The sequence below is a fragment of the Pteronotus mesoamericanus genome, unplaced genomic scaffold (assembly GCF_021234165.1).
Source record: "Pteronotus mesoamericanus isolate MK-2021 breed Mesoamerican mustached bat unplaced genomic scaffold, CSHL_Meso_final contig_221, whole genome shotgun sequence".
NCBI classification, from domain to species: Eukaryota; Metazoa; Chordata; class Mammalia; order Chiroptera; family Mormoopidae; genus Pteronotus; species Pteronotus mesoamericanus.
In genome coordinates, this window is record NW_026555092.1 from 1,356,898 (window position 1) to 1,380,634 (window position 23,737).

A 23,737-nucleotide genomic window follows, 5' to 3' on the forward strand; every position below is an offset into this window, starting at 1 on the left:
GAGCTTGGTTCTCTGAGAACAGCTTTCTGTGACTGTGGAATGGGCTCTGTGGGTTCACATGGTAGGAATTCTGTATTGTGTTCAACTACACTCTTTAGAAAACTTGTTGCTACGGAAAATTTTGTTCCTGTGCTTCTTAAATCTTGCCAAGTCTCTTAATGTGAGTATTTGTCTTCAGAGATGAAAGCCAGAAGAACTCTTTGGTTATCCAGATACAAAATATGAAGATTGTTTATTTGGGAACAGCCTGTCTTTCTTCAAAAATACATTTTGTAGAGTGACGGCCTATAAACAACTGAAATGGAAAACCAGACTACAGCTTCGTAAAAAGAGGGAAAAAACCCCCAACAACAAAAAACACAACATTCCAAAATCTGTAGGAGAAGGAGAGGCCAAAACCCACAAAAGTTGGTATTATACTCACCAAAATAGCTGGAGTAAAGATGAAGTTGGGGAACAATGTGATGTTTACACACAGTATTTTAGTTTGGTTTTAAACCCTATGTGCCCATTTTTTAAAGTGTAATTTAGCTTTGGTTTCTTTCACTGTTTAGAAGACATCTTTGGAGGCAACTGATGATTTAAAAATCAGTTGTGTTAGTCTCTAAGTTAATTAGTGTCCCTAGTCCTAATGCATACAGTGGAACACTTATTTATTTAAAAAATCGCCCTAGGTTGCTCCCACCCGAAATGTATTTCTACTTCGAAAGAAGCTTCCCTGGACTTCCAAAGGGGCTTTCCCACCCAAGTACAAGCACTATCCTTACCCCAAAGTAGCTTGCATTTCCCAACTGCAGACACACGCTCTCTCATTCTCTCTTTCTCCTCCTCCCTCCCACCTCCTCTCCCTCTCCAGCCTCCCAGGAGATTCGGATTAGACAACAAACAGTACCTCCCAGAGATGGGCACACATGCAGCAGCTGTCAAAAGGAGAAGTCATTTTACTTTCTTTTAAACTTGCAATGTTTGTCTTTATTTTGTTCTTTATATTTTGAAAGTGAAAAGAAATAGTATTGAGTCAATTTCTTTTTGTTTTTTTAAATATTCTATGTATTTACAAGCCTTATAGTTGCTCTAAAGATTTCAAAAGTATTGAGAGTACTTTTCCAAGGGTAGCACTTTTTTTTTTTTAAAACAATTCTTGGAGTTCTCTGGTCCACAGCATTTCCTTCTGTTCCAAGGTTATGTATGTTTTGATTACTATTGTGATTTTTTTTTTTTAAATTTTCTGAAGCAAGCTGAGAGGCAGGCAGAAAGATTTGATGCCAAAAAAAAAAAAAATATCTTTCTTACCTTGTTCACCCCAAACCTTCTTAAATCTGGACTAACTACTATGCTTTAAAACAAACTTGAGGTGCATCTTAAGGGGAGGGAAATTTATTTCTCTGCTTTTCTATTATACAAGTTGTTTACAGAAACTGCAAATTAAAAAATTACACTGGCATTTGCAGTCCTTAAAATAAATTAAAAGTTCTCAACTTTTTTGCTAAACAGATGTGTTTTTTTTTAAAGTATGAGTCCTCGTTTAAAAAGAAAAGATTATAACAGAAAATATTTTCTATAAATAATACATGTATTTTGGTTTTAGTGCTCCCGCCCTCAGGTTGAAGTGTACTTATTTCCAGTACCTTTTTCCTCCATGATCACCTTTTTTCTCTTTCCCCTCTCCCACTCGTGCACACGTGGGGGTTTCTGCGAGAATTGGCCTTGCTGCACTGTGATTGGCGAAGACGTGAAACTTTTTAAAAAAATACTTAAATTGTTTCTTTTGTTTCTTTTTGTGTATTTGAAATTTTAGTTATCCTCCGATTCCTCTTCTGCTTCCCGCAGCCACGTGAAGAATGCCGTGACAGACTTCAGGGCCACTCCCTTCCCGTTCTGCTCCGCAGGGTCCTTGCTGCTTTCCCATTTGTAGAAGGCATCCTCGGAGATTACCTCCTCATCATACAGGCAGTCAAAAAACATCCGGAGCAAATCTGCAAGGAAGTGAAAACAAACCATCAGTTGTAGGGGCACTGTAGTTGTGAAGGAAAGATTGTAATTCCAAGCAATGAATGAATGCACAATTAATTCCCTAGAGAAGAGAATCCACAATTCATTATACTCCATCTTGATAATACAAGCAGCAAAACAACGTGTCTCAAGAACAGGAAAGAAGACTTAAACAGTCTCAATTATTTCTTATTTCTGTTATTTGGTGCAACTTGAACTATTTTCTGATATTGCTGAGCTGTTTGATATTATGTAGTTGTCTACTTAAACACTTTAAAAATTAAATACAAAAGCAAATCAAAGACAAAATATTTATTTTATATATTTCTTCATTTGAATTTTACAATATAAACATTATTTTTACAAATTTTGGCAGGAAAAGACTGGATGTACTCCCCCCTTTCTAATATTATTTTCAAAAAAATATTAGAAAAGAGTAATAATTTACATCGAAACATGGGTAAAAATGATTGCACCTTGATTTTATCCAGTGAAATGACAGTGATTTTATTGTTTTTAATACTCAGATAATCTGGGCAATTCTAATTCTCTGTTTTGCTCTCACAATGGAAACTTAGTTTATATTATTGTTCAGAAAATGGAGAAAGTTAGGACATAAAACCTAGCAGAGGATTTTATATATTCTTTGAAAAAAAATTCTTTCCTGTATGGGCTCTTAAAATTCATTTAAAGTCAGCTCACCAATCAATCATATTAATGGAGGGAGGCAGTAGAATAAATAACTGCTAATAAATGTTAGGTTTATAATGAGTCTTATTAAACTTTTTCTTTAGATTTATCTTTGTAATTTTATTAGTCAAGCCAATATTAAAGTCACTTCATTCTCTAAACCCCAATTGGTCAATGGGGAAATGGAAACAAGTGGCCACGATTATGTTGGTGGTAAACCTAGAATTAAACATCTCTCCAGGGATTATTGAGGTTGACAAATTATGGGAGATACTTTGACTGGCTGAGCACACAGCATCAGTTTTATCCAACTACTTAACCATCTCTTGAAAAGTTAGTATCCTCATCCTATAAGAATAAAAAAGGGAAGCCATAATGTTAAACAACCTTTCAAAGGTCTGGAGAGAGAGAAAATAAAGTCAGATTAGTTCTCTTATTCAGACTTAGAGGTCTCTTCAGTTATACCCTGAGGATTATTTGTTTCAATCTTTTCCTTTACCTCCTAGAACAGTGCTTTTCAGCCTTCTTTTACCTCATGGCACACATAAACAAATTACTAAAATTCTGTGTCACACCAAAAAATGTATTTTTTGTCAATCTGAGACACACACAAAGGTATAATTTTGATTCATTTGCACCAGACAGCTACTGTTGTGTTGGTTATTATCATTTAAAAAAAAAAAATTTTACAATCTAAGGGAAAAGTGGTTGGTGCCCCTGACTAAATAGTCAGGTATTGCATGTTTTAAAAATTCTTGCAGCACACTGGTTAAATATCACTGTCGTAGAGTGATTCGTCAACACTAGCAAAGGAAGAAAACTTTGCCAAAGCCACGACCTCAAGAAGTGCCAAAGAGCTACCTCAGTGCTATCTCTAATAGCCATATAATATCCACTTTTACGAGTTTTAACTGAATTTTCAAGATTTAATACAATTCAGTTAATTTACCAATACCAAGACTTAGGTGTCAGGAACTCTGTCTGATTAGCCAGCATTAATCATAACCCTTAACTGAAAACTAACCTAAAATGTCTTAATGTCTTTGTTGGGTACCTGAGGATTCTGAAAAGTATCATTCTCCTTCATTATTAATACCCGTATCAAAAAAATGCTAATACTGAGATGCCCTAAACCGGCATTGTTCAATAGGGTTCCTACTAACCAGGGTGGTTATTTACACTGAAATAACATTTAAAATTTTGTTTCTTAGCCACAATAGCCACATTCAGCTAACATATGTGCCTCATGGCTGCCACACTGCACGGTAAAGATGTGTTTCCAACACTGCAGAAAGTTTTGTTAGACCTTCCTAAGGTTAAACCTTTCCTAAGGTGACTATTAAATATCTAATTTAAACTAGTTATCTTATCATTTTCTTATAAAAGTCAGGTACATAGAAAATTTAGGTTTATTAAAGTTGTTATTTGAATTTTTGTTACCAGTAATTCTTCTATTATCTCCTGTTCGAACCCATCAAACTGTTGCTGAAGGCTTGGCCTGGATAAATTTCACCCTTGGTTGGGTTAATTGTAGCAAGAAGTAAACTTACTGGCAGGCTGATCAAGTTTTACTATTGATGCTTGTAGTGCATAAAGTGCTTGCAGTTCCTTCTCTGTATCTGAGTCTAGGTACTTGAGTAAGATCGGCACCCTCTGCTTGATCACAGCAGTGTCCACTCGGAAGGTGGAAGAGTCGGCTGCAGGTGAGAGAAGAACTAAGCATTACATTTAAGGAAATAACACATAGAGCCATTTTCAATTTATGAGACTTTCAGACACATATGACTCCACAAGGAAAGACGCAGCCAAGGAGGTCCAAGGAGAAGATTCTGCAATTCAGAATGTTCTGAAATTCTCAATGGGATATTCTTTCTGAAATAATTAAAAAAAAAAAAAAAAAAAAAAACCCAGAGTGGGGATGTGTTTTGAGTGCTGGGTTCCCTCAAGAGCAGTGTACCAAATTCTTTAGCTTTAATCATGATGAAAGAGGTACAGTGGTTTTATGACATTCCAAAATAGAAACGGAACATTAAAAAGGATATTAGAGTGGTAGTTCATGCAAATCTTTTCAGAAGGGCAAGAGAATGAGAACTACTTTATTTACTATAGGAGGATAAGGACTAACTGTAACAAACAACATACCTGGTCTAGGCTTTTGGGGGGAAGGCGTAATAAAAAGGGGCTGAGGAAAGCATTTTCAGTGCCAAGAAACATAAAGTTATAGTTCCTCTGTAAGTTAGCACTAGGACACAGTCGTTTTTAAAAGCAGCTTTTATATATTCCAACTTTGATTTTAAAATGCCAAAGTCTTATGTTTCCACAGATAGTGGAAATGATTTTTAAAAAATGTAATGAAGACTTTCTACTTACCTTGTTGTTTACCTCATTAAAGAATTAACATTGAAAATCTTAAATTACAATTCTGAAGCTATTTTTTGAAATAACAAAGAGAGGCCTGAAATTCTGAAGAACTTTTGAGCTTAAGGCTTTATTTGTTTTCCTATTTCAGTACCAGAAATGTAGATGTCTCTCTGAGGCTAAGAGCATGATTTTGTTAAATGTTGTTAAATATTTTAGGCAGCTTAGAATATTTAGGGTTTCTACCAATCTAATCCTATCTATGGATTCATCAACATTCAATAAAATTGTCTTATATAAAGCCAACATAAATCAGAAGAAGCAACTGGTATTTTCTTTCCTCATATATGTGTTTCTATAAAATGGTTTTCCTGTTGAGATTAGTCTTTGATTGATATTAGGTTAAGAATATCCAACCCATTTACTGTAATTCTTTTTTTAAGAAGAGATTTTATTTATTTTTAGAGAGGAGAAGGGAGGAAGGAGAGAGAGAGGAACATCAAGGTGTGGTTGCCTCATGTGCACCCTCTACTGGGGACCTGGCCCGCAACCCAGGCATGTGCCATGACTAGTAATCGAACTGGTGATCCTTTGGTTTGCAGGCCGGCACTCAATCCACTGAGCCACACCAGCCAGAGCTCACTATAACTTTTTTTAAGAAATTTTTTTCTTTTAATATTTTATTTATTTATTTGAGTGGGAGGAAAGGAGAAAGAGGGAGAGAAACATTGATCAGCTGCCTTTCCCATGCCCCCAACTAGGCACCTGGCCCACAACCCAGGCATGTGCCCTGACCAGGAATCGAACTGGTGACCTTTCAGTTTGCAGGCCAGTGCTCAATTTACTGAGCCAAACCAGCCAGGGCCATTTATTATAACTCTTGAATGGAAGGAGGCGGCGGCTTTCAATGTTGGAGGTGAATTAGAAAAGTAACATTCAACAGTATAAAACAACCACAGGCATGCAGTAGCTGCTCAGATCTGGGCTCTTGGCAGGCAGAGCAGCTAGTCATCCCCCTGCTTGAGACAACCAGGCATTGTAGACAGAAATGGCACCCATTTGCACAGAAATGGAGCTATACAGGGCAAGTTTTAAAGGTAATATAAAATCAGGCCCAAATCATCAGTATTTGACATAGTGGGGATTTCAGTTATTAAGCTTTCCCTTTAGAAATGTTACTTACCTATTATAATAGCTGCTTTACAAACGGCTGTCATTAAAGCTCTAAGGAATGTAGGTGAACTCATCTGGGCTTCATCTAGATTAGCCTGATATCAAAAGTAAATGGAACAGTTAAAGGTACCCTCGCACACCAGAGAAATTATTTCTAGTAAACTAGGTCTCATCTGGCACTAAGGGCACATGGGGTCATAGTCAACCTTCTTGCAAAAATTAATCTTCTGATTCACTGAAAAATACTTAAGCTACTGTCAGTTATGTCTGAAAATGTTCTAAGTAGCAGTATTTAATTTTCAGGGATATTATCACTGCTTTTCCTTTGCTCATTCTATTATACAGTGCTGTGTACCGTATACATTTAGAAGTGGAATGATGTAAAAACATTTTTCTTCCCCAATAAATAACCCATATTAAGATGATTCACCCAAATCTATACTTTTGAAAGAGCTATACAACCACAGTGTATTTTAAAGATTACTTTTCTCAGTTGTGTGCAACCCTTTTTTAGATGAGCTAACACTGCTTTTCATCTTAATTTTAATTAAGTTAGTTGAGTTAGAGATTAACCTCAAGCATTGCCTCATACAAACCCTTCAGGTGGTGGTGACAAAATTGTTACTCTTTTCTAAGGCTAGCAAAAAATTCATTTAGAAATATATGTTAAGTAAATGAGCCCCAAATTTATTTTTTAGTTTATTTCTCTTAAGATCTTATTTCTCTTTATATCTTCTTGCTATAAAAGATAAGTAGCAAAAGGAAATGACAAACAAAAGAAGACATTTCCTTGGCAGATATTTAGAATACTTTTCAAAGTTTATGTTCCTTACATGTGTGAAAAGAATTAATGCTTGTTTCAGTTTTTTTTTGGTTTTTTGTTTTTTGTTTTAAATAGCACAGCACAGTATTTTCCCCTGAAAGGATGAGACTTAAAACGACTGGTTAGGAAAAAAAATTGAAGATGCCATTACAAACTTCTGTGTTAGAAAGCTAAGAATTACAAAGATATTCAGAGATGATCAATTCAATGTTTATGAATTTTAGAACTGACATAAATTAACTAGCAGCTTTCTCATTGTTGAATATCTAACCTCAAATATCACTTGGAAGGAAATGGTAGTTTCTTGAGAGCAGAATTAAGAGTGCTAACAAGGGAGATGGCCGGTTTTGTGGGAAACCAGCAGAGACGAACACAAAAGACTATGTTCCAGTAAGAGGTTTCATTACCGATCTTTTCCCACAGAACAGAAACATGAAACACATGGCTGCACTGCTGACAGCTGAGGCTGAGGATGGAGTGGGGCAAGAGTCATACATGAAAGATTTCAGGATGATTTATGTCTTATAGTCGATTGTCGGTTTATAGCTCTTTAAGTAATATTTTATTTAGGCTGAAAAAAGGCTGGTCTAGCCCCAGAAATTACTTCTTCAAAGTCTGAACAATTATTTTTGAACAATAAATGAGAATAAAAATATGTCACTTTCTGGCTCAACAATACTTTATAAACAATTGAATAGCCACTATTTCAAGCACTGAACTCTCATTTGAAATTCCCATAGGCTTAGATTTCAAGCAGAGTCTGAGAAAAAGAAACAAATTAGCTAAATGTAATTAGATCATAAATACCACTTCCAAACCACTGTTTCTTTTTTAAAAAAAACAAACTGCATAATTCTTCTACAAAAATAAAGCTGAATATTGTAATTCTAATATTCAAGAGCAGAAAAAGACCCGAAGAAAAGTGTCAAGAACATTATAGATTAAACAAAGATGTTAACAAAAATGGGCAAGAACAGGAATGAAGATGGGTCTTCATCTGCTACTCGGGATAGATAAGCAAAGTCAGATTTACACAATATTGGTATCAGACAGAGCGACAAACATCTGTATGTATTGTGAACTCAGCTACTATTGCTTTTGCTTTCTCACTCTCTTTTTTAAAGTCATCTTTATTAGGTTTAATTTACATTTAGTAAAATTTACCCTTTGTCTTCTCTTTAAGAATTACTGTTCATCCAGAATAGGTAGAATAAATAATTATATATAAAAATATAGCCCAATATGGATGAAGTAAAAACAGCATCATTTTGCAATACATGTGAAATAAAAGGCCAAACTGCTCATGATGGCCATCTATGAAAAATCACGAAGAGAATGATGTTAAATATGCAAACACTGACCTGACTTCTAAAACAAAAAAGTAGGTAGATGATGTCAGTAACATACCAGCAAGATTGATCCCTATTTTATGCTAAATTCTACAACAAACTATCACATGAATAGCTGAAAGTCTAAGAGAGGAAAGGGATGCTTATGCTGGAAGGACTAAGTAAGTACATGAGAAAAAAGTCATGCTAAACTGACCTTTCCTTTTCTGACTTGATTAGTATAAGGCAGGTCAGATGGATATAGACATAACTCTCCTCTGGACTTCAGCAAAGCAGTTGACAAGTTATCTAATGACTGATATCCCTTCTAGACAAGATGAAAAGGAGAGCTCGATGGAATGATGTGACTTAATAAACAGGCTGAGAGCTGCTATGGTGTCCATGGCTCAGGGAGTGCAGTCTGTTCGCTGAAAGTATGCTGCTTTGTCCCTGGCCCTTCCCCATTTACACTCACCCATAACTTGGAAGAGGACACAGCTGGCATATTAGTAAAATGAAAGGAGAGTACAAAGTGAAAAAGATGGCAAGCAAATTTTATGACCAAGTCCAAGTCAGAATATATAATGTGACAGAGTAAAAAAGGTTTTGTTTTGTTTTTTTTGGTTTTAGAGGGAAAGAAACATCGATATATGAGAGAAACATCAGTTGGTTGCCTCTCGCACGTCCCCAACCAGGGACCTGGCCTGTGTCCTGACTGGGAATCGAACTGGCAATCCCTCGGTTCACAGGCCACTGCTTAACCCACTGAGCCACACCAGCGAGGGCTGAAAAACGTTGTCTCTTTTAAGATGAGCATAAACAGAAATAAATGTAAAAACCCCATTTTGGTTCCAAAACAAAATGCCCAAGTTCAGGATGGGAGGTGATGGTGAAAGTGTAGAACATGGAAGAACGGGTACTACATGACCGAAAGAGCAATTTGAGTTCTGTGTGATGAGCCTGCCAAGAGCACACAGTTTGGAACATAAAAAACAGCGCCATCTGACTCTGTTGGGCCACATCTGGTGATCATGCTCAGTCTGCACATGTCACTTTGAGACTGATGCTAAAAATCGAGGTTATGTTTGGATAAGAGTAACTGGACAAGAGTCTGGATATCAAAACTTCAATGAAGTATGAAAGAACTGAGAGAGCGAGACCGGAGTATGACAGTAGGCTATTACAACTAATTAAAAGATTACCCACTAGGCGAGATGATGGACTTATCTTGTACGGACATGGGAGAAAATAGGTAAAAACAAAAACAAACAACCCAATTATCAGAGGCTTCATTATTTCTCAATGAATGGAAGTGGTTAGAGAAATAATAACCTATCGGAAGGACTACAAAGGAGTATTTATAAAGGGGGAGAGGACTAGATTAGCCCTCCATGGCTTTCCTTCAACTTGGATTATTATATGATCCCATGGAAAATGTACACAAATAAAACATACCTACATAAACAAGAATTACTACTTACAGAAATACAGTACCAGCTTAAAAACAGACATGATCAACAGACGCCACAAGGTAACTGAGTTACAAGTTTTCAAAAGGGAGTGTAGTAAGCCAACACCTTTTGTAGTAACTACATATTACTTATTAATTTTTATCAAGGATAGTATTTAAAATGTGAGAACACTTAAAAATGTAAATTTTTGAATGGTAAAATGTAGAACATATCCTAACCTAAGGGGAGACCCAGAAAAATGGCTCATGTTCTGAGTATTTTTACTTGACTTCACAAAACCTAATCTTTCTATTTTTTAAACATTTTATTTATTTACTTTTAGAGAGAGGAAAAGACAGAAAAAGAGAGAGAGGGAAACACTGATATGCGATAGAGACATCAACTGGTTGCCTCTTGCACGCCCCCAACTGGGGACCTGGCTCACAACCCAGGCACGTGCCCTGACTGGGAATCAAACCGTGCCCTTTTAGTTCACAGGCCAGTACTCCATCCACTAAGCCATACCAGCCATGGCAAAACTAATCTTAAAAAAATAGAGAAAACAGATTTATAGAGTTTCAAATCCACATACGTGTAAGAATAAAAACAAACATCATACAGTTAAAAGCGCTTATGGAAGTGAAAGGTTAATTATGTGAATTAAGGAAATCCCTCAGGAATCTATCTTGCAGAGCTATCAGGGAAGGTAATGTAGTCGTTATACCTCTACCCAGTCAAAGATCTGTTCATCATTTGCTTTGTCCTCAATAATGAGTTTCTCAAGTCGATTATACAGCTCTTCAGCAGAGAGTTCTTTCTTTGAAAGTGCTTCGGAGGAACAGGAACTGTCAGACTCTATAAAGTCCAACTTCTGAAACATACAATGTTAAACATATTAACATAATTTAGTATTATCATCACCCAGAATGGAACACAAAGTTATGAGTTTTATTTTCTATTTTACATGGGATCAAAATTATCAGCAGAAGCCATTTTATTTTTATAGATCTGAAATATTCTCACACCACTATCCTTCTGAATATTTCTCCAACGTCTTATACTGTGTATTTCTGAATCTACTTAAAAACAAGCAAATAAACAAAACTCCCAGAATTATTTCCCTGGGTATACTTACCTCCAAATCATTCTGGACTTTAGTCTTGCTCTTAGCTGTGACAAGCTGTAAGGCACGGCAGGAGCACTAGCTAGGATACGATTTACCTCCTTATCTGCAGCCTATGGTTTATTATCAGTATCACCACACAGCAGCTGTCAAAACTCTTTGGTTTTGGTTTTGTTATCCTTCAAACACTTCCTGACCATTCTGAATCCAAGTGTAAGAAATGATGACATAATTGTTTTACTCTTAGATAAGTGGTTAAAAACAGCAGTAATCAAAATTATTGGTAAGACACTGTGGTATATGCTTTGCTTTATGAAGTTTTACTATGCAAAAATCATAAAGATTAAAATAATAAAGATTATTAACATGTGTTTTCCTAATACTTTTAAAGACTGACATACTCCTATACCTTTCTTGGATTCAAAAATGAAAAAATTACCTTGAATTCTCCAAATTTTTTTTCATTCTATCATTTTAATCATCTTTGCCAAATACGTAGCATTTCTAAATAATATTTTCCTATCAACTTTTAGAAACATGATTCTATACTGCAATTTTTCTTATTCAATGTTGAGAAATATCCCACCCCTGACGCTTCATATATACACAAAAGAACAAGATGATGGCCCTAAGTTCTAAGAACAGGCAATCAATTTTTCATAACCTTGAAACATTCTCCAAATTTATTCTTACATCCTCAAGTGTTAGAACACCTATTTAACCTACCCCAAACCTAAAGAAATAATTTAATGTCTGGGAACAATTAACCACAATAAAATCAAACATGAAGTACAGTGCCTATTAATAAAATGATATAAAAACTTGAAAATGAAAGCTTTAATGCTGTTAAAGGGAGTCGGTGAGCTATAAAATTTGTATTCATCCCTGGAGAGAAACATCTGTTTCTCAGAACTCTTGTGTTTCTGTACAAGTTACCTGATTTCCTGATTCTAGAAGGCTAGGCTGGGCAACATTTTTTTTTTAATTAAAAAAAAAAATTGATTTTTAGAGAGGGATGAGGGGAGTGTGTGCGGGGGGAGGGAAACATTGATTTGCTGTTCCACTATTTATACATTCACTGGTTGTTTCTTGTTATGTGCCCTGACCGGAGATTGAACCGGCAACCTTTTATATCGGGGCAACACTCTAACCAACTGAGCTGCCCAGTCAGGGCCTGAGGTTCAAATTTGTGAATTAGTTCGCCACTATCTCTTGCAGAATGTACCAGGGTTCCTCGAAAAGGGCATTAAACATCTGTTTTAGGAGAAAGCTAAAAGTCAGAATATGAAAGCCCAAGTTTTATGGAACCTAATTTTTCTTTCTTTTTTAGAAAAGGCTGATTGATTGATTTTTAGATCGAGGGGAAAGGAGGGAGAGAAACATCAGTGTGTGGTTGCTTCTCATGAGCCACCTACTGGGGACTTTGCCCAAAACCCAGGCACGTGCCTTGACTGGGAATCGACCTGCCAACTCCCTGGTTTGCAGGCTGGCACTCAATCCACTGAGCCACACCAGTCAGGGTGGAACCTCATTTTTCTAACTGCTTTTTAACATTTTAAAACATTTTAATTAATTTCAACGAGATTCACAATTTACTGAGTACCTTTCTGTGCTCAATGTTTTGAATCATTACCTCACTATTCCCCACAAAAATTCTGTGATGTAGGTATTATTAGCATTTCACAGGTGAGGAATCTGAAGCTTAGAGAAATTAAGTTGTTTTATTTTTTATTTATTGATTTTAGAGAGAGAGAGGAAGGGAAAGAGAAAAAGAGAAAGAGAAACATTGACTTGTTTCAGGCTGAAGAACTCTGGTATTTTTTCCAGGGCAGGTCTACTGGTGACAAACTCGCTTAGCTTTTCTATCTTAGAATACTTCATTGCTTTCAGTTTTCAAGGGAATTTTGCCAGATGTAGACTTTGTTTACGGTTTTTAAATTTTAGCATTTATCATCCAGTGTCTTCTGACCTCCACATGATGAGAAACTAGCTGTTATACTTAATGAAGATTCTTGGTATATGACCAAAATCACCTCTCGTGCTGCTTTAGAATTTTCTTTGAATTTTAATAGTTTTATTATAATATATCTTGGTGTGAATCTCTTTTAAGAGTTTACCCTTCTTGGAGCTCACTGAAATTCTGGATGTGCAGATTCATATCTTTGATCAAATTTGGGAAGCTTTTGGCCATTGTTTCTTCAAGTATTTTTTCCTGCCCCTTTCTCCCTCTCTTCTCTTTCTGGGACTCCATAATGTGTATGTTGGCACGCTTGACCGTGTCCCATAGGTCCTCAGGCTCTGTTAATATTTTAAAATTCATTTTTCTTTCTGCTCTCCAAACTTAATTTCTTCTTTTTTTAAAGCATTTTTGTATTTTTAATGAATTAATTTTCCAATATTTTTAAAATAAACTACAGGAACTCTTTTACTTTAAAAAATTAAATAATATTTATAGTTTCATAGGACAACACCAGAAGCTTCATTAGCAAAACAATTAATAAAAGAACATATCTTTTGCAAAAATTACGGATAAATTTTCATGAGAGTAAATTAGCTTAAATCAGTGACTCCTGACTGAACAATTTCAACGGCCCTCTTTTCAAGTTCTCCAATTCTTTCGTCTGCCTACTCAAATCTGTTGTTGAACCCTTCTATAATCATGCATTGCTTAATGACAGGGATGTTCTAAGACATGACTCGTTAGGCAATTTCATTGTGCAAACATGGAGTACCCTTACACGAACCTAGGCTATATGGAAAAGCCAACTGCTGGTAGGCTACCAAGGTGTATAGCATGTTACTGTACTGAATACTGTAGGCAACTGTAACTCAGTGGTAGGTATTTGTGTATGTAAGCATACCTAAACATAGGAGAGGTATAATACAGTTGATCCTTGGACAATATAGGTGTAAATTGCACAGGTCCACTTATATGTACTTGCTATGAATGGAGCTTACAGGTTCAGAAGTTGCTCTGGGTGAGTCGGTGAATGAATTTGAAGGCCTATGACATTACCATATGCTACTGTAAACTTCATAAACACTCTACGTTCAGACTACACTAAATGTATAAAAACATTTTCTTCAATAACAAATTAACCTTAGCTTACTGTAACTTTTTTACTTTGTGACCTATAACTTAAAAACTTCTGGACTCTTTTATAATAACAGCTTACAACAACACACTGTAGAGCTGTACAAAAGTTATTTTCTTTATACAATATCATTATCCTAAAATAGTTCTCTTTTTAAACTTGTCTTGTTAAAACCCTAAAACACAAACACACACATTAGCCCAGGCCTACGCAGGGTCAAGGTTATCAGTCTCAATCCTCCCATCTCCGCATCTTGTTCCACTGGAAGGCCTTCAGGGTCGGGGACACGCGTGGATCTGTCATCGCCTGTGAGAGCAATGCCTTCTTTTGGAACTCCTCTGAGAGGACCTGCCCAAGGACCTTCTTGAGGAGGTGTCAGTCTTTTAAGAAATATGTCTGTGGTGGTTTGCTTGGTTTCTTTTTTTTCATCATAGGTTTGCTTGTAAGCAGATAATGCATCATGACATTTCTCTCTATTAATGGAAAGCTTTCAGTAATGAAAAGCTTCTACCAAACTTTTTACCGAACTTTTTAAGGAGATTACTTTTCCATTTTACCAAACTTTTTAAGGAGATTACTGAGGTCTGCAAATGCTTCTGCTAAAGTCTTCACTGCAAATTTTCTTGAGGTTTTTTTCCTTCTGCAGTTTCCTGTTCTCTTGCCTCTTTTTCAGCTATGCGTTCCTGTTCTAGTTCCAACAATTCCTCATTAGTCAATTCCTCAGGAACCACCTTTAGGAGCTACTCAATGCCCATACTCCTTCATATCCAGTTAAAGTTGTTTGTCACCTCAATCACAGACTTGTTGATTTTTGCAACCTTTGCCCTATGATAGTATGACTGCTATAGTGTCACTAGGTGGCTGGAATTTTTCAGCCCCATTATAATCTTATGGGACCACCATCATATATGTGGTCCTGCTTTGACTGAAATGTCATTAAGTGGCACATGACTGAAGTTAATTTTTATTTCAGCTATTATAACTTTTCAGTTCCAGAATTCCTATTTAGTTCTTATTTATAATTTCTACTTCTTCATCCATATTTCCAAATTTGTTCATACATCATCCTCCTGATTTCCTAGTTCTTTCCCCATGATTTCCTTCAGCAATTTGAGCATATTTAAGACAGTTAAAGTCTTTTTCTAGTATGTCCAATGTTTGGGCTTCCTCAGGGATGCTTTCTGTCAGTTTCTTTTTTATCCCTGTGAATGAGCCATATTTTCTTATTGCTTTGTATGCTTTATAATTTTTTATTGAGAACTAGACATTTTGAATATTGTAATGTGGTAACTCTGGTTATCACTCTCCCCCTTCCCCAAAGATTGCTGATGTCAAGTCATTTGTTTGATGACTTTAAGGCAAGGACTACATTCTTTCTGGTGTGTGGTCACTGAAATCTTCGATATATTAATTCCACAGTCAGCCAGTGACCTTTCAGAGATTTCAGTGAATGCCTGGATCCAATGAGAAAAAGAGATGGATGTGGGGAATACACAGTGTCTTATTTCTTTAAATTCTTTGACAGACACTACCCAGGAAGCTGTTTTATCCTGTCCTGCCCTGGACCCTCAGTGAACTGACAGGCAAATTAAAAGACACAGAACCAATCTCTGGAGGACAAGGTCTTTATTGCTCAATCTGGCTGAAGAAAAGAGGTACGGCCGTCTTCTCAGCTGTCTGCCACTGGGCTGGGGGCTAGTAGTGTCCGCATGTAAAATGCTAAGCGTCAACATTCACCAGCCTTTTTTTTTTTTCATCAAGCATTCCATTGGTGTTGGTAGTGTGTAATTCCAAAATAGCTGATTTTAAAAGATTTTGCCAGCTCAACAGCTGTTTTAAGTGGAGGAACTTATCCTGGAGTCTTTTATTCCATTTTCCCGACATCCATACATCCATTTTTGAATATGAAACCAACGTTACGTTCCTATGATAAACCCTACTTGGTTATGATGTATTATTCTTTTTCTATATTGTTGGAGTTGATTTGTAAAAATTTTCTTGAGAAACTTTTCTCTAAGTTAATTAGGAACATTGGTCTATAGTTTTCTTATCAAAGTAATATTGGCCTCACAGAATGAGCTGGGAAATAGTCTTTCCTCTTCAGTTTTCTGGTAAAGTTGGTATAAAATTTTTTGCAGAACTGGTATTATTTCTTCCTTAAATGCCTGGTAGAATTCACCAGAGAAACCATTGGGGTTGGAGTTTTCTTTGTGGGAATATTTTTAATTATTTCAGTTTAACAGGTAATATTCAGGCTATCTATTTTTCTTGACTGAGCTTTAAAAGTTTGTATCTTTCAAGATATTGTTCATCTCAACTAAACTGATATATCTATTAGCATAAAGATTAGTCATAAAGTTTTCTATCCATTATGTATGTAATCTGCATAATGTTACCCCTCTCATTCTTTTTATTGGTAATCTGTGCCTTCTCTTTTAAATTCTTTTTCCTGATTAGTCAGAGGTTTATCAATATTACCTACCAAAGAATCAGCACTTGACTTGACATTTCTCTATTGTTTTTGTTTCACTGAATTTTGCATCTTATTATTGACTGTTTTCTATTTACTTTTCATTTTTCTTTTTCTAATTTTTTAAAGTTGAAGCTGAGGTCACTGATTTGTGACCTACTTTTCTAAATACAAGTGTTCAGTGGTAAAAGTTTCACTATAAGCACTGCTTTAGTTGCATTCGATAAATTTTTATGTTATGTTTTCATTTTCATTCGGTTTAAAATATTTTTTAATATCTTTTATGAATTTTCATTTGACGCATGGGTTATTCAGAAGTGTGTTATTAAGTTTCCAAATGCATTGTCCCTCATTCTTAAAGGTCAGTTTAGTTGGAGAAACAATTTTATTTTCTCAACACTCTGAGATTATTCCACCTTCTGGCTTTCACTGTTGCTGTAGCAAAGTCGGTTTATCCTTTGTAGGTAATATACTTCCCTCTTTCTAGCTACTTTAAAATCTTCTGTCTTTGATATTGCAGTTTCATTAAAATGTAATTTTTCTGTGTGGTACACATGTGCTTTCTACATAGATTCATATATTTCACCGGTTCTGGAAAAGTGTCAGCCATAGTCTCTCAAATATTTTCTCTTCATGAATCATTCTATTTTTCCTTCTGGGATTCCAACTAGACACACATTAGACTTTCTTATTTGTCCCCTAAATCTCATTAACATCTCCTATAAATCTATCTAGTATCTAGTTTCTTCTTCTTTTAAAAATTTGCCCGGTTATTTTGACTAGTCTCTTCTTGAAGTTGGCTCATTTTTGTGATTCCCTTTTTTTTAAAAGTGTTATTTTATATTTTGAGTAATAATGCCATTATCTTTGGTCTAAATCTAGCATTTGTTGTCTATTTACTTCCACTCATGGTTACTTATTTTATTATATGTTACATGAACTCTAAGTGTTAACTCATACATTTAGATAATGTTAATTTGTAGAAAATCAGGAGACCTAAGCTGAGGATGTTTTTGCAAAGTGCATTTTAGTTCACTTCTTGGAGCCAGGATAATATTGGACTTGGGATCATTTCAACCTCTTTCAAGATATCTGGAAGCACTTATAATGGCATTAGCAGCATGCCCTTCACATGTGGTTATGGTTCAGAGTTCAGATTTCATCTCTGGCTATTTCCCTCCTTATTTAAAAAAATTTTTTTTAAAAATTGATTTTAGAGAAAGAGGAAGGGACAATGAGAGAAACATCAATTTGTTGTTCCATTTATGTATGCATCCATTGGTTGGTTTTTGTATGTGCCCTGACAGGGGATCAAACCCACAACCTTGGCATACTGGAATGATGCTCTAACCAACTGAGTTACCTGGCCTGGGGTCCCCTCATTCTTTTGTTCCTTGGAAATTGCTCCCACTTTCTATAAGCCCAGCAATGCAAGATAAATTATGCTTTACACAGGTTCTTATTCTTGTCTCAGGAGTGCTCCCAGTAGTATATCTAGACTACAACCAATCAAAAGGAAGCTAAAATCCATAGTAACTTTATCCAACATAGTATACTTACTTTGAAACTATGTTCAAATTGCTTTCTTTTTACCTAAGAGTGACTTTTTTCTCCTTTTTGATGATTTTTTTGGCGGTCTTAGCTTTAATTTTCTAAATGTTTTAAGATTTTAATTTACAGGATCACTTTGAGAGAGGTTTTTCTTTCTCACTCTTTTTGGTCTAATAGTTTTATGGTAGTCTCCACCTGACCTTCGCAATCTTTGGTTTAGCACCCGATTATATTGCCCACTGGGTCTTCTGCCTTCTGGATTTCAAGACCCAGACAGTAGGCAGCCTAGAGCAGTTTCTGGCTATAGGACTATGTCTACTTCCTTTCACTTTTTTATTTGTGGTATTTACGCTTTATGTAATAAGCCTGCCCCGTAATCCTCTACTGTGTAAAAGGGCACTCGAGCACCTGTTAACCCACAGAAATGACTCTGATTGTCTCTACCTGCTTTCAAATCCAGAGCTTGGACAACTTGCGGCTTTAGCCCTATCACCACCTGTGCTTTATTTATGAATTTCATTTCTTGTTCATGGAGATATATAGCTTTTTTTTTTTTTTTAAGGTGTATTTATTTATTTAAATTGTATTTTACTGTTTATGTTACTACAGTTTTCCCAATTTTTTCCCCTTTGCCTTCCTCCGCCCGGCCCCTTCATCTTGCTTTTTTTCTACGTGTGACTAAGTCTTTTAAATTTTATTTTTAGCTAATGAGTGCATAGTTGAAGTGGACTTAAAGTGACATATTGACCATGACTCCTATTTTGGTCTAATTTTAATGATTAGAATATTATCTAATTCTAATCATTAGAATGATTAGAATGAAATTATCTTCATTTCTTCTATAATATAAACCTAATAGCTGACCTTTGAAGAACAGAGAGGTTGGGGGTACCAATCACCTGTGCAGTCAAAAATGTGTATATAAATTAAATTGGTACTCCACATCCACATATTCCCAACTGTGGACTAAAAATATGTGCTGTCAAACAGGAAGGGATAAGTCTTGTTCTTACATACCTGCTGCAAGAGAAAATTATGTACATCTTCCCCTTCTGGTAAAAAGTCCTTCCAGCTGAGGTCAGCCTCCCTCCATAAGGCTCCCACTTTCTTATGGCTCTGAAACAGAGATAAGTCAAAATCCATTTACTTTTACATTGGCAAGAGAAAAAACAGATTGTTGAACTTTAAGACTGAAAAATCTGCAAAACAAAACAAAACAAAACAAAACAAAAAAACCCCTTTTCCTGCTGATATGAAATTAATTTCTTAGGACTCTTAGCATTGAAACCGAGATGTCTGAATATATGTAAATATAATGGTGAATGGTTGAAGTATAGTTGTTTAAGGCTTAATAATTCCTTTTACTGGATGGCTAATCTGGAGATCTGCAAGCCGGTACCTAGAATTTATTAATGCAATCACCTAAAAAGAGACCAACGCACTGAGTTTACAAATTCAACACTGTCTCTTTCCCCAGACAGCATTATATGCATCTGCTATGAAAGCTATTCAACAAGCCTCACTGGCATTCCTCTTCATAGGAGATCACCAGTATGCTAACACAAGAATGGCTAAGAAGAGTTGTTGCTCCTGAATCTGGAATGAGAAATATTTGAAGGGGAAAAAAAGCACAGGTTGAACCCAATAAATAGAGAAGAGCTACTGTCAGTGGAGGGGCAAGCCCACTGTTTGAATAAAGTCATAGCAATAAATGAAAATGTCAGGGTTTGAGGCTGCAGCTGTCATTGATGGAATATATACTACTTATTTCATAGAGTAACCTGCCCAAGGCATAGCTGGTAACTTGGTAAAGCCAGGATTTAAACTCAGGCTGTCTAACTGCAGAGTTTATGTTCTATGAGAATTTCACTTTCGCTTTTACGAGTAAAAGTTAACAAGAATTTGAATTTTAAATAAAGACTAAAGTCAAGTAAGAGAGAAGAGGAGAATTTTGGATCTGCAAATTAAGGTTCAATAAAAATTTTAGTGTTAGCAAACAAAGAGTACTAATGACAGAGAGATAATCAATTAGAACTAGAGTCCAGGCTATTTTGTATACCTATCTGTGAGTAACTGCTACACAAATGTGATACAGAAGGATTTCTGCAGATTTAGAATGATGAATAAAATGCTGAATTTTTAAAATCAATGCCTATAAAATAATGAGATCTAACATATCAGTATTTTTTGCTTTGATTTGAGTAAGTCAGAAATCACTCCAGAATTTTCATCCTGAGTTCTGTTTTGTTTTGACATCTTTGGCCCCAGGTGTTACGTCACCTTTGTGACTGTACACCCCTTTCCCAAACCAAACCTCTTAGACCTCTAATACAGCACCTGCCACACTCCTTTGAAACTATGGGTTTAGAGTTGTCTGTCTCCCTCTCGAGTTTATAAATTCTTTTAAGGTTTAGTTATTTTTGTAGACTGAGATCCTAGCATAGAACTTCACAGAGAATTATGTAGTATTGATTAAACTAAAATAAATTTAATTTTATGATAGAAATTCACAACCTTGCAGGATCATTTTTACCACCTGTTTATAATTGGATTACCTAGCCCATGATCCAAAAATAATAAAATTAATCATTTTACGAATCCTGTCTTTCTCTGAAAGAGGTGGAGTTTTCATTTAAATCAATTAAAAAGTATAAATAATGCAGCCATTTTATTTCAAGAAAAGATAAAATTACTACCTACAAATAAAACATATCTTGAAGTTTTTAAGAGTTATATCAAATCTAGTTGAGATTAGTTTATTCTTTTTCAAGTTACTAGTGAACAGAAAGACAAATATGCCCCGGAAGAAACTAGAGTTAAACAGAGACCTCACTCTTTTTTTCAAAGAATAAAAGGAAACAATTACTTGCACAGTGATATCTAAGCTCTTTACAAATAACCCAAAGTCAAAATCTGCTGTTGAGTTGGACACTCACTTTAACACTCACCATTTGTTTGCATAGAAGGTGCAATATTTCAGAAAGCAAGACCCCAGCTCTTCCAACAGGAAGTAAAGGTTTGCAAAATTCTCTGTGAAAGACAGGAGTAGTGATTAAGTACCTCAGAATAAACTCTCTGTTCTAGAACAGTAGGCAAACAATGTGAGCCAAAAGAACAGAGACTGTACAACCTAAATAATACTGGGCAAGCCAAATCCAGTACAACTTGCAGTAATTTTCAACAGAAGACTTCAGGTTCATTTTATGCTTCATGGAGAAGCTGGAAAGGGGCTTTAGAACTCCTGATTTTTGCCTTTTTCTTTAACTACTTCAGTAACAGACGCAGTTGCTAGGACCAGACTCACTTAATAATCTATTCGCAGAAACCCCACTTTAAGCTGAAAGGAGAAAAGCACCTTAGGTAACAGAAAGGTGTGAAGCTTAGTTATTAACTGTTTTTAAGAAAGGAACCCCCCCCCCCGCTTTTTTTTAGAATACGGCTAGAACAGAAAGGGACCTATTTTTTCATAGCCTAAATCAGTATTTCTCAAACTATGTTCTACAGGGTATCAATAATCATTCCTAAAAAAAAGATTGTACAATCAACTGAGTGAGGCAATGTCAATTACACAAATTTCAACCGTTTTACGTTTTGCATTTTATTTATAGGATTCTCATAATCTTGACTGTGCTATAATTTATTCTGTGAATGTCAAAGAAAAGGGACACAGCAGTGTGCAGTTTGTCTATATGAATAATTTCTTGGGAAATACTAGTCTATACAATGTGGCAATAATTTTCTACTCATGTTCAAATTTAGGAATGCCTGAAACCTCAGTTCCTTTAATTACAACTGAGCACGTACTATACAGGTGTCACAGTCTGGTAAGGTGTCACAACGCTAGAGCAATGATAGACATAAAAGTCAGGCCAGCATTAAGTTTCCAGGAGCAAAATCACCTTCTAGTTAGCTGCATGATTTTGGAGCCAAATCTATAATCATTGCTAACCTCAATGGACCACACAGCTATTATATCCCCATCACTTCTGCAGTAAAGGTATTTTTATATTAAAATTAGAAGTCTTAAAGAGTCACAGGTGCATCTAATAGTCCCCAAAGGCACTAGGGCAACGGTTTTCAACTGGTGTGCTGCGAGAATTTTTAAAACATGCAATACCCAACTACTAGGTCAGAGGCACTGACCTTCTTTCTCTCACAATGTCAAATAAAAAAATGAAACAGCCAACACAACAATAGCTGTCCAGGATGAAAGAATAAAAATTCTATCTATTTTTATCAGAAAAGCAAACAATGTATTTTCTGGTGCGCTGCAGAATTTTAGTAATTGTTTCTGTGTGCCATGGGATGAAAAAGGTCGACCATCACTGCACCAAGGGAACAGCACTATGCTAGAAGGCCCGCTGGTGAGTTTTACGTTAGTTTAATTTGATATACATCAAAAGAAACAAGAACAACTTACATGATAAGTTCTCTCATGGAGATTCCGCCTTCTTTCAGCATGGGAGTCACCAGCTCAGCAAGGTACAACCAAATATGGGGAATATCAATGGCCATGTCATCTGCCAATTCCAATGTTTCTGAAAAACTAAAAAAGAACAGGAAAAAATTCGCATGCAGATATAATTCAAAAGTTAAGATTAAATAAAAAGACCAAAAATCAGTCGGTAAAGAAACACCTATTAAGCACTTGCTGTGTTAGATACTGTTCTAGGCATGAAGTAACTGGTTCTTGCTCTCAAAGATCTTACCTCAGTGTGGGGAGAGAGAGAAGAGCACAAACAAAAACATCCTTGCACCCAGGGCCAATACTCTGAAGAGCATGGAGCTATAGTACTAGGATACCCCAGTACAGATGGCATCATAAAATACCTCTGTAGAGAGGTGACATTTGAAAGATTCAAATGATGAAAATGAGGGAACCATGTGAAATTCTGGGGGAATAGCTATCAGTTTAATCCCACATTATAAAGAGCTCATTACAGTTGAGTATTATATCCTTTGAGTTAGCCAGAAGCACTGACTAAAAACCTAGGGCTGTGCAGACCAGACACAGAGAAGAAAAGGCAAAAATCCTTGTCCTTGAGGAGCTTACAATGCGAGGGGGAGGGGGGGGGCGGAGGAATGGATGGATATAAAAGAATTCGACAACTTTACTAACAACATCGTCATTATGGCGTGCTACCAACTGTTGTATCTTCAAAGATACGTTGACGGTTTCAAGCTCTCATGCTATGAAATATTTCTCAATATGAAGTGAAATAAATGAGATTTGAATATAATACTTGTGAAAGTCAAATACAAAATATCAGTGCAATTTTACTTAGGCTCAACAGCATAGCTATTCATTTAGAAGTATAAAAACAATTCAAGACTGTTAATTTGTCCTACATACAGCATATTAAAAAGTACAAAACCAAAAGTAAATTACCTACAGGAGTCACATACATAATTACAAGGAAGTACACATAATCATGAGAAAAGGAACGAATGAACGAAGGGGCCATGGGCAGATGGTCTTTGTGTCTTCATGTCCTTTCAGGTCTCTGCACACATAAAACGTGTGCTTTTTCACTGCAGTTCTGGTTTCTACTCAGAGTTTATCACTTTTTTTTTTACCTATCTCAGAAGTCTACATGTCATTAAAATTTTTCACTTAAAAAAAAAAAGGTACCACTAGAAGGCAGAGTAAGCTTTCTGAAGGAGCCATTTCAAAACAGTTTGC

At 35.8% G+C, this 23,737-nt stretch overlaps 1 protein-coding gene across 15 annotated transcripts in view; it reads right to left on the reverse strand.

Annotated features, from left to right (window-relative positions):
* Window positions 1–964: 964 nt before the first annotated feature.
* EIF4G3 (eukaryotic translation initiation factor 4 gamma 3) overlaps window positions 965–23,737 on the reverse strand; it is a 308,928-nt gene continuing 286,155 nt past the window's right edge. For all 15 annotated transcript variants that reach the window (XM_054571680.1, XM_054571681.1, XM_054571675.1 and 12 more), the window contains 7 exons: window positions 22,475–22,600; window positions 21,003–21,084; window positions 19,072–19,170; window positions 10,540–10,686; window positions 6,224–6,308; window positions 4,233–4,379; window positions 965–1,976 (listed from right to left, as the gene is read on the reverse strand). In XM_054571680.1, the coding sequence (XP_054427655.1) occupies window positions 1,795–1,976; window positions 4,233–4,379; window positions 6,224–6,308; window positions 10,540–10,686; window positions 19,072–19,170; window positions 21,003–21,084; window positions 22,475–22,600 (868 nt within the window). In that variant the 3' untranslated portion in view covers window positions 965–1,794. The remainder of the gene's footprint in view (window positions 1,977–4,232; window positions 4,380–6,223; window positions 6,309–10,539; window positions 10,687–19,071; window positions 19,171–21,002; window positions 21,085–22,474; window positions 22,601–23,737) is intronic.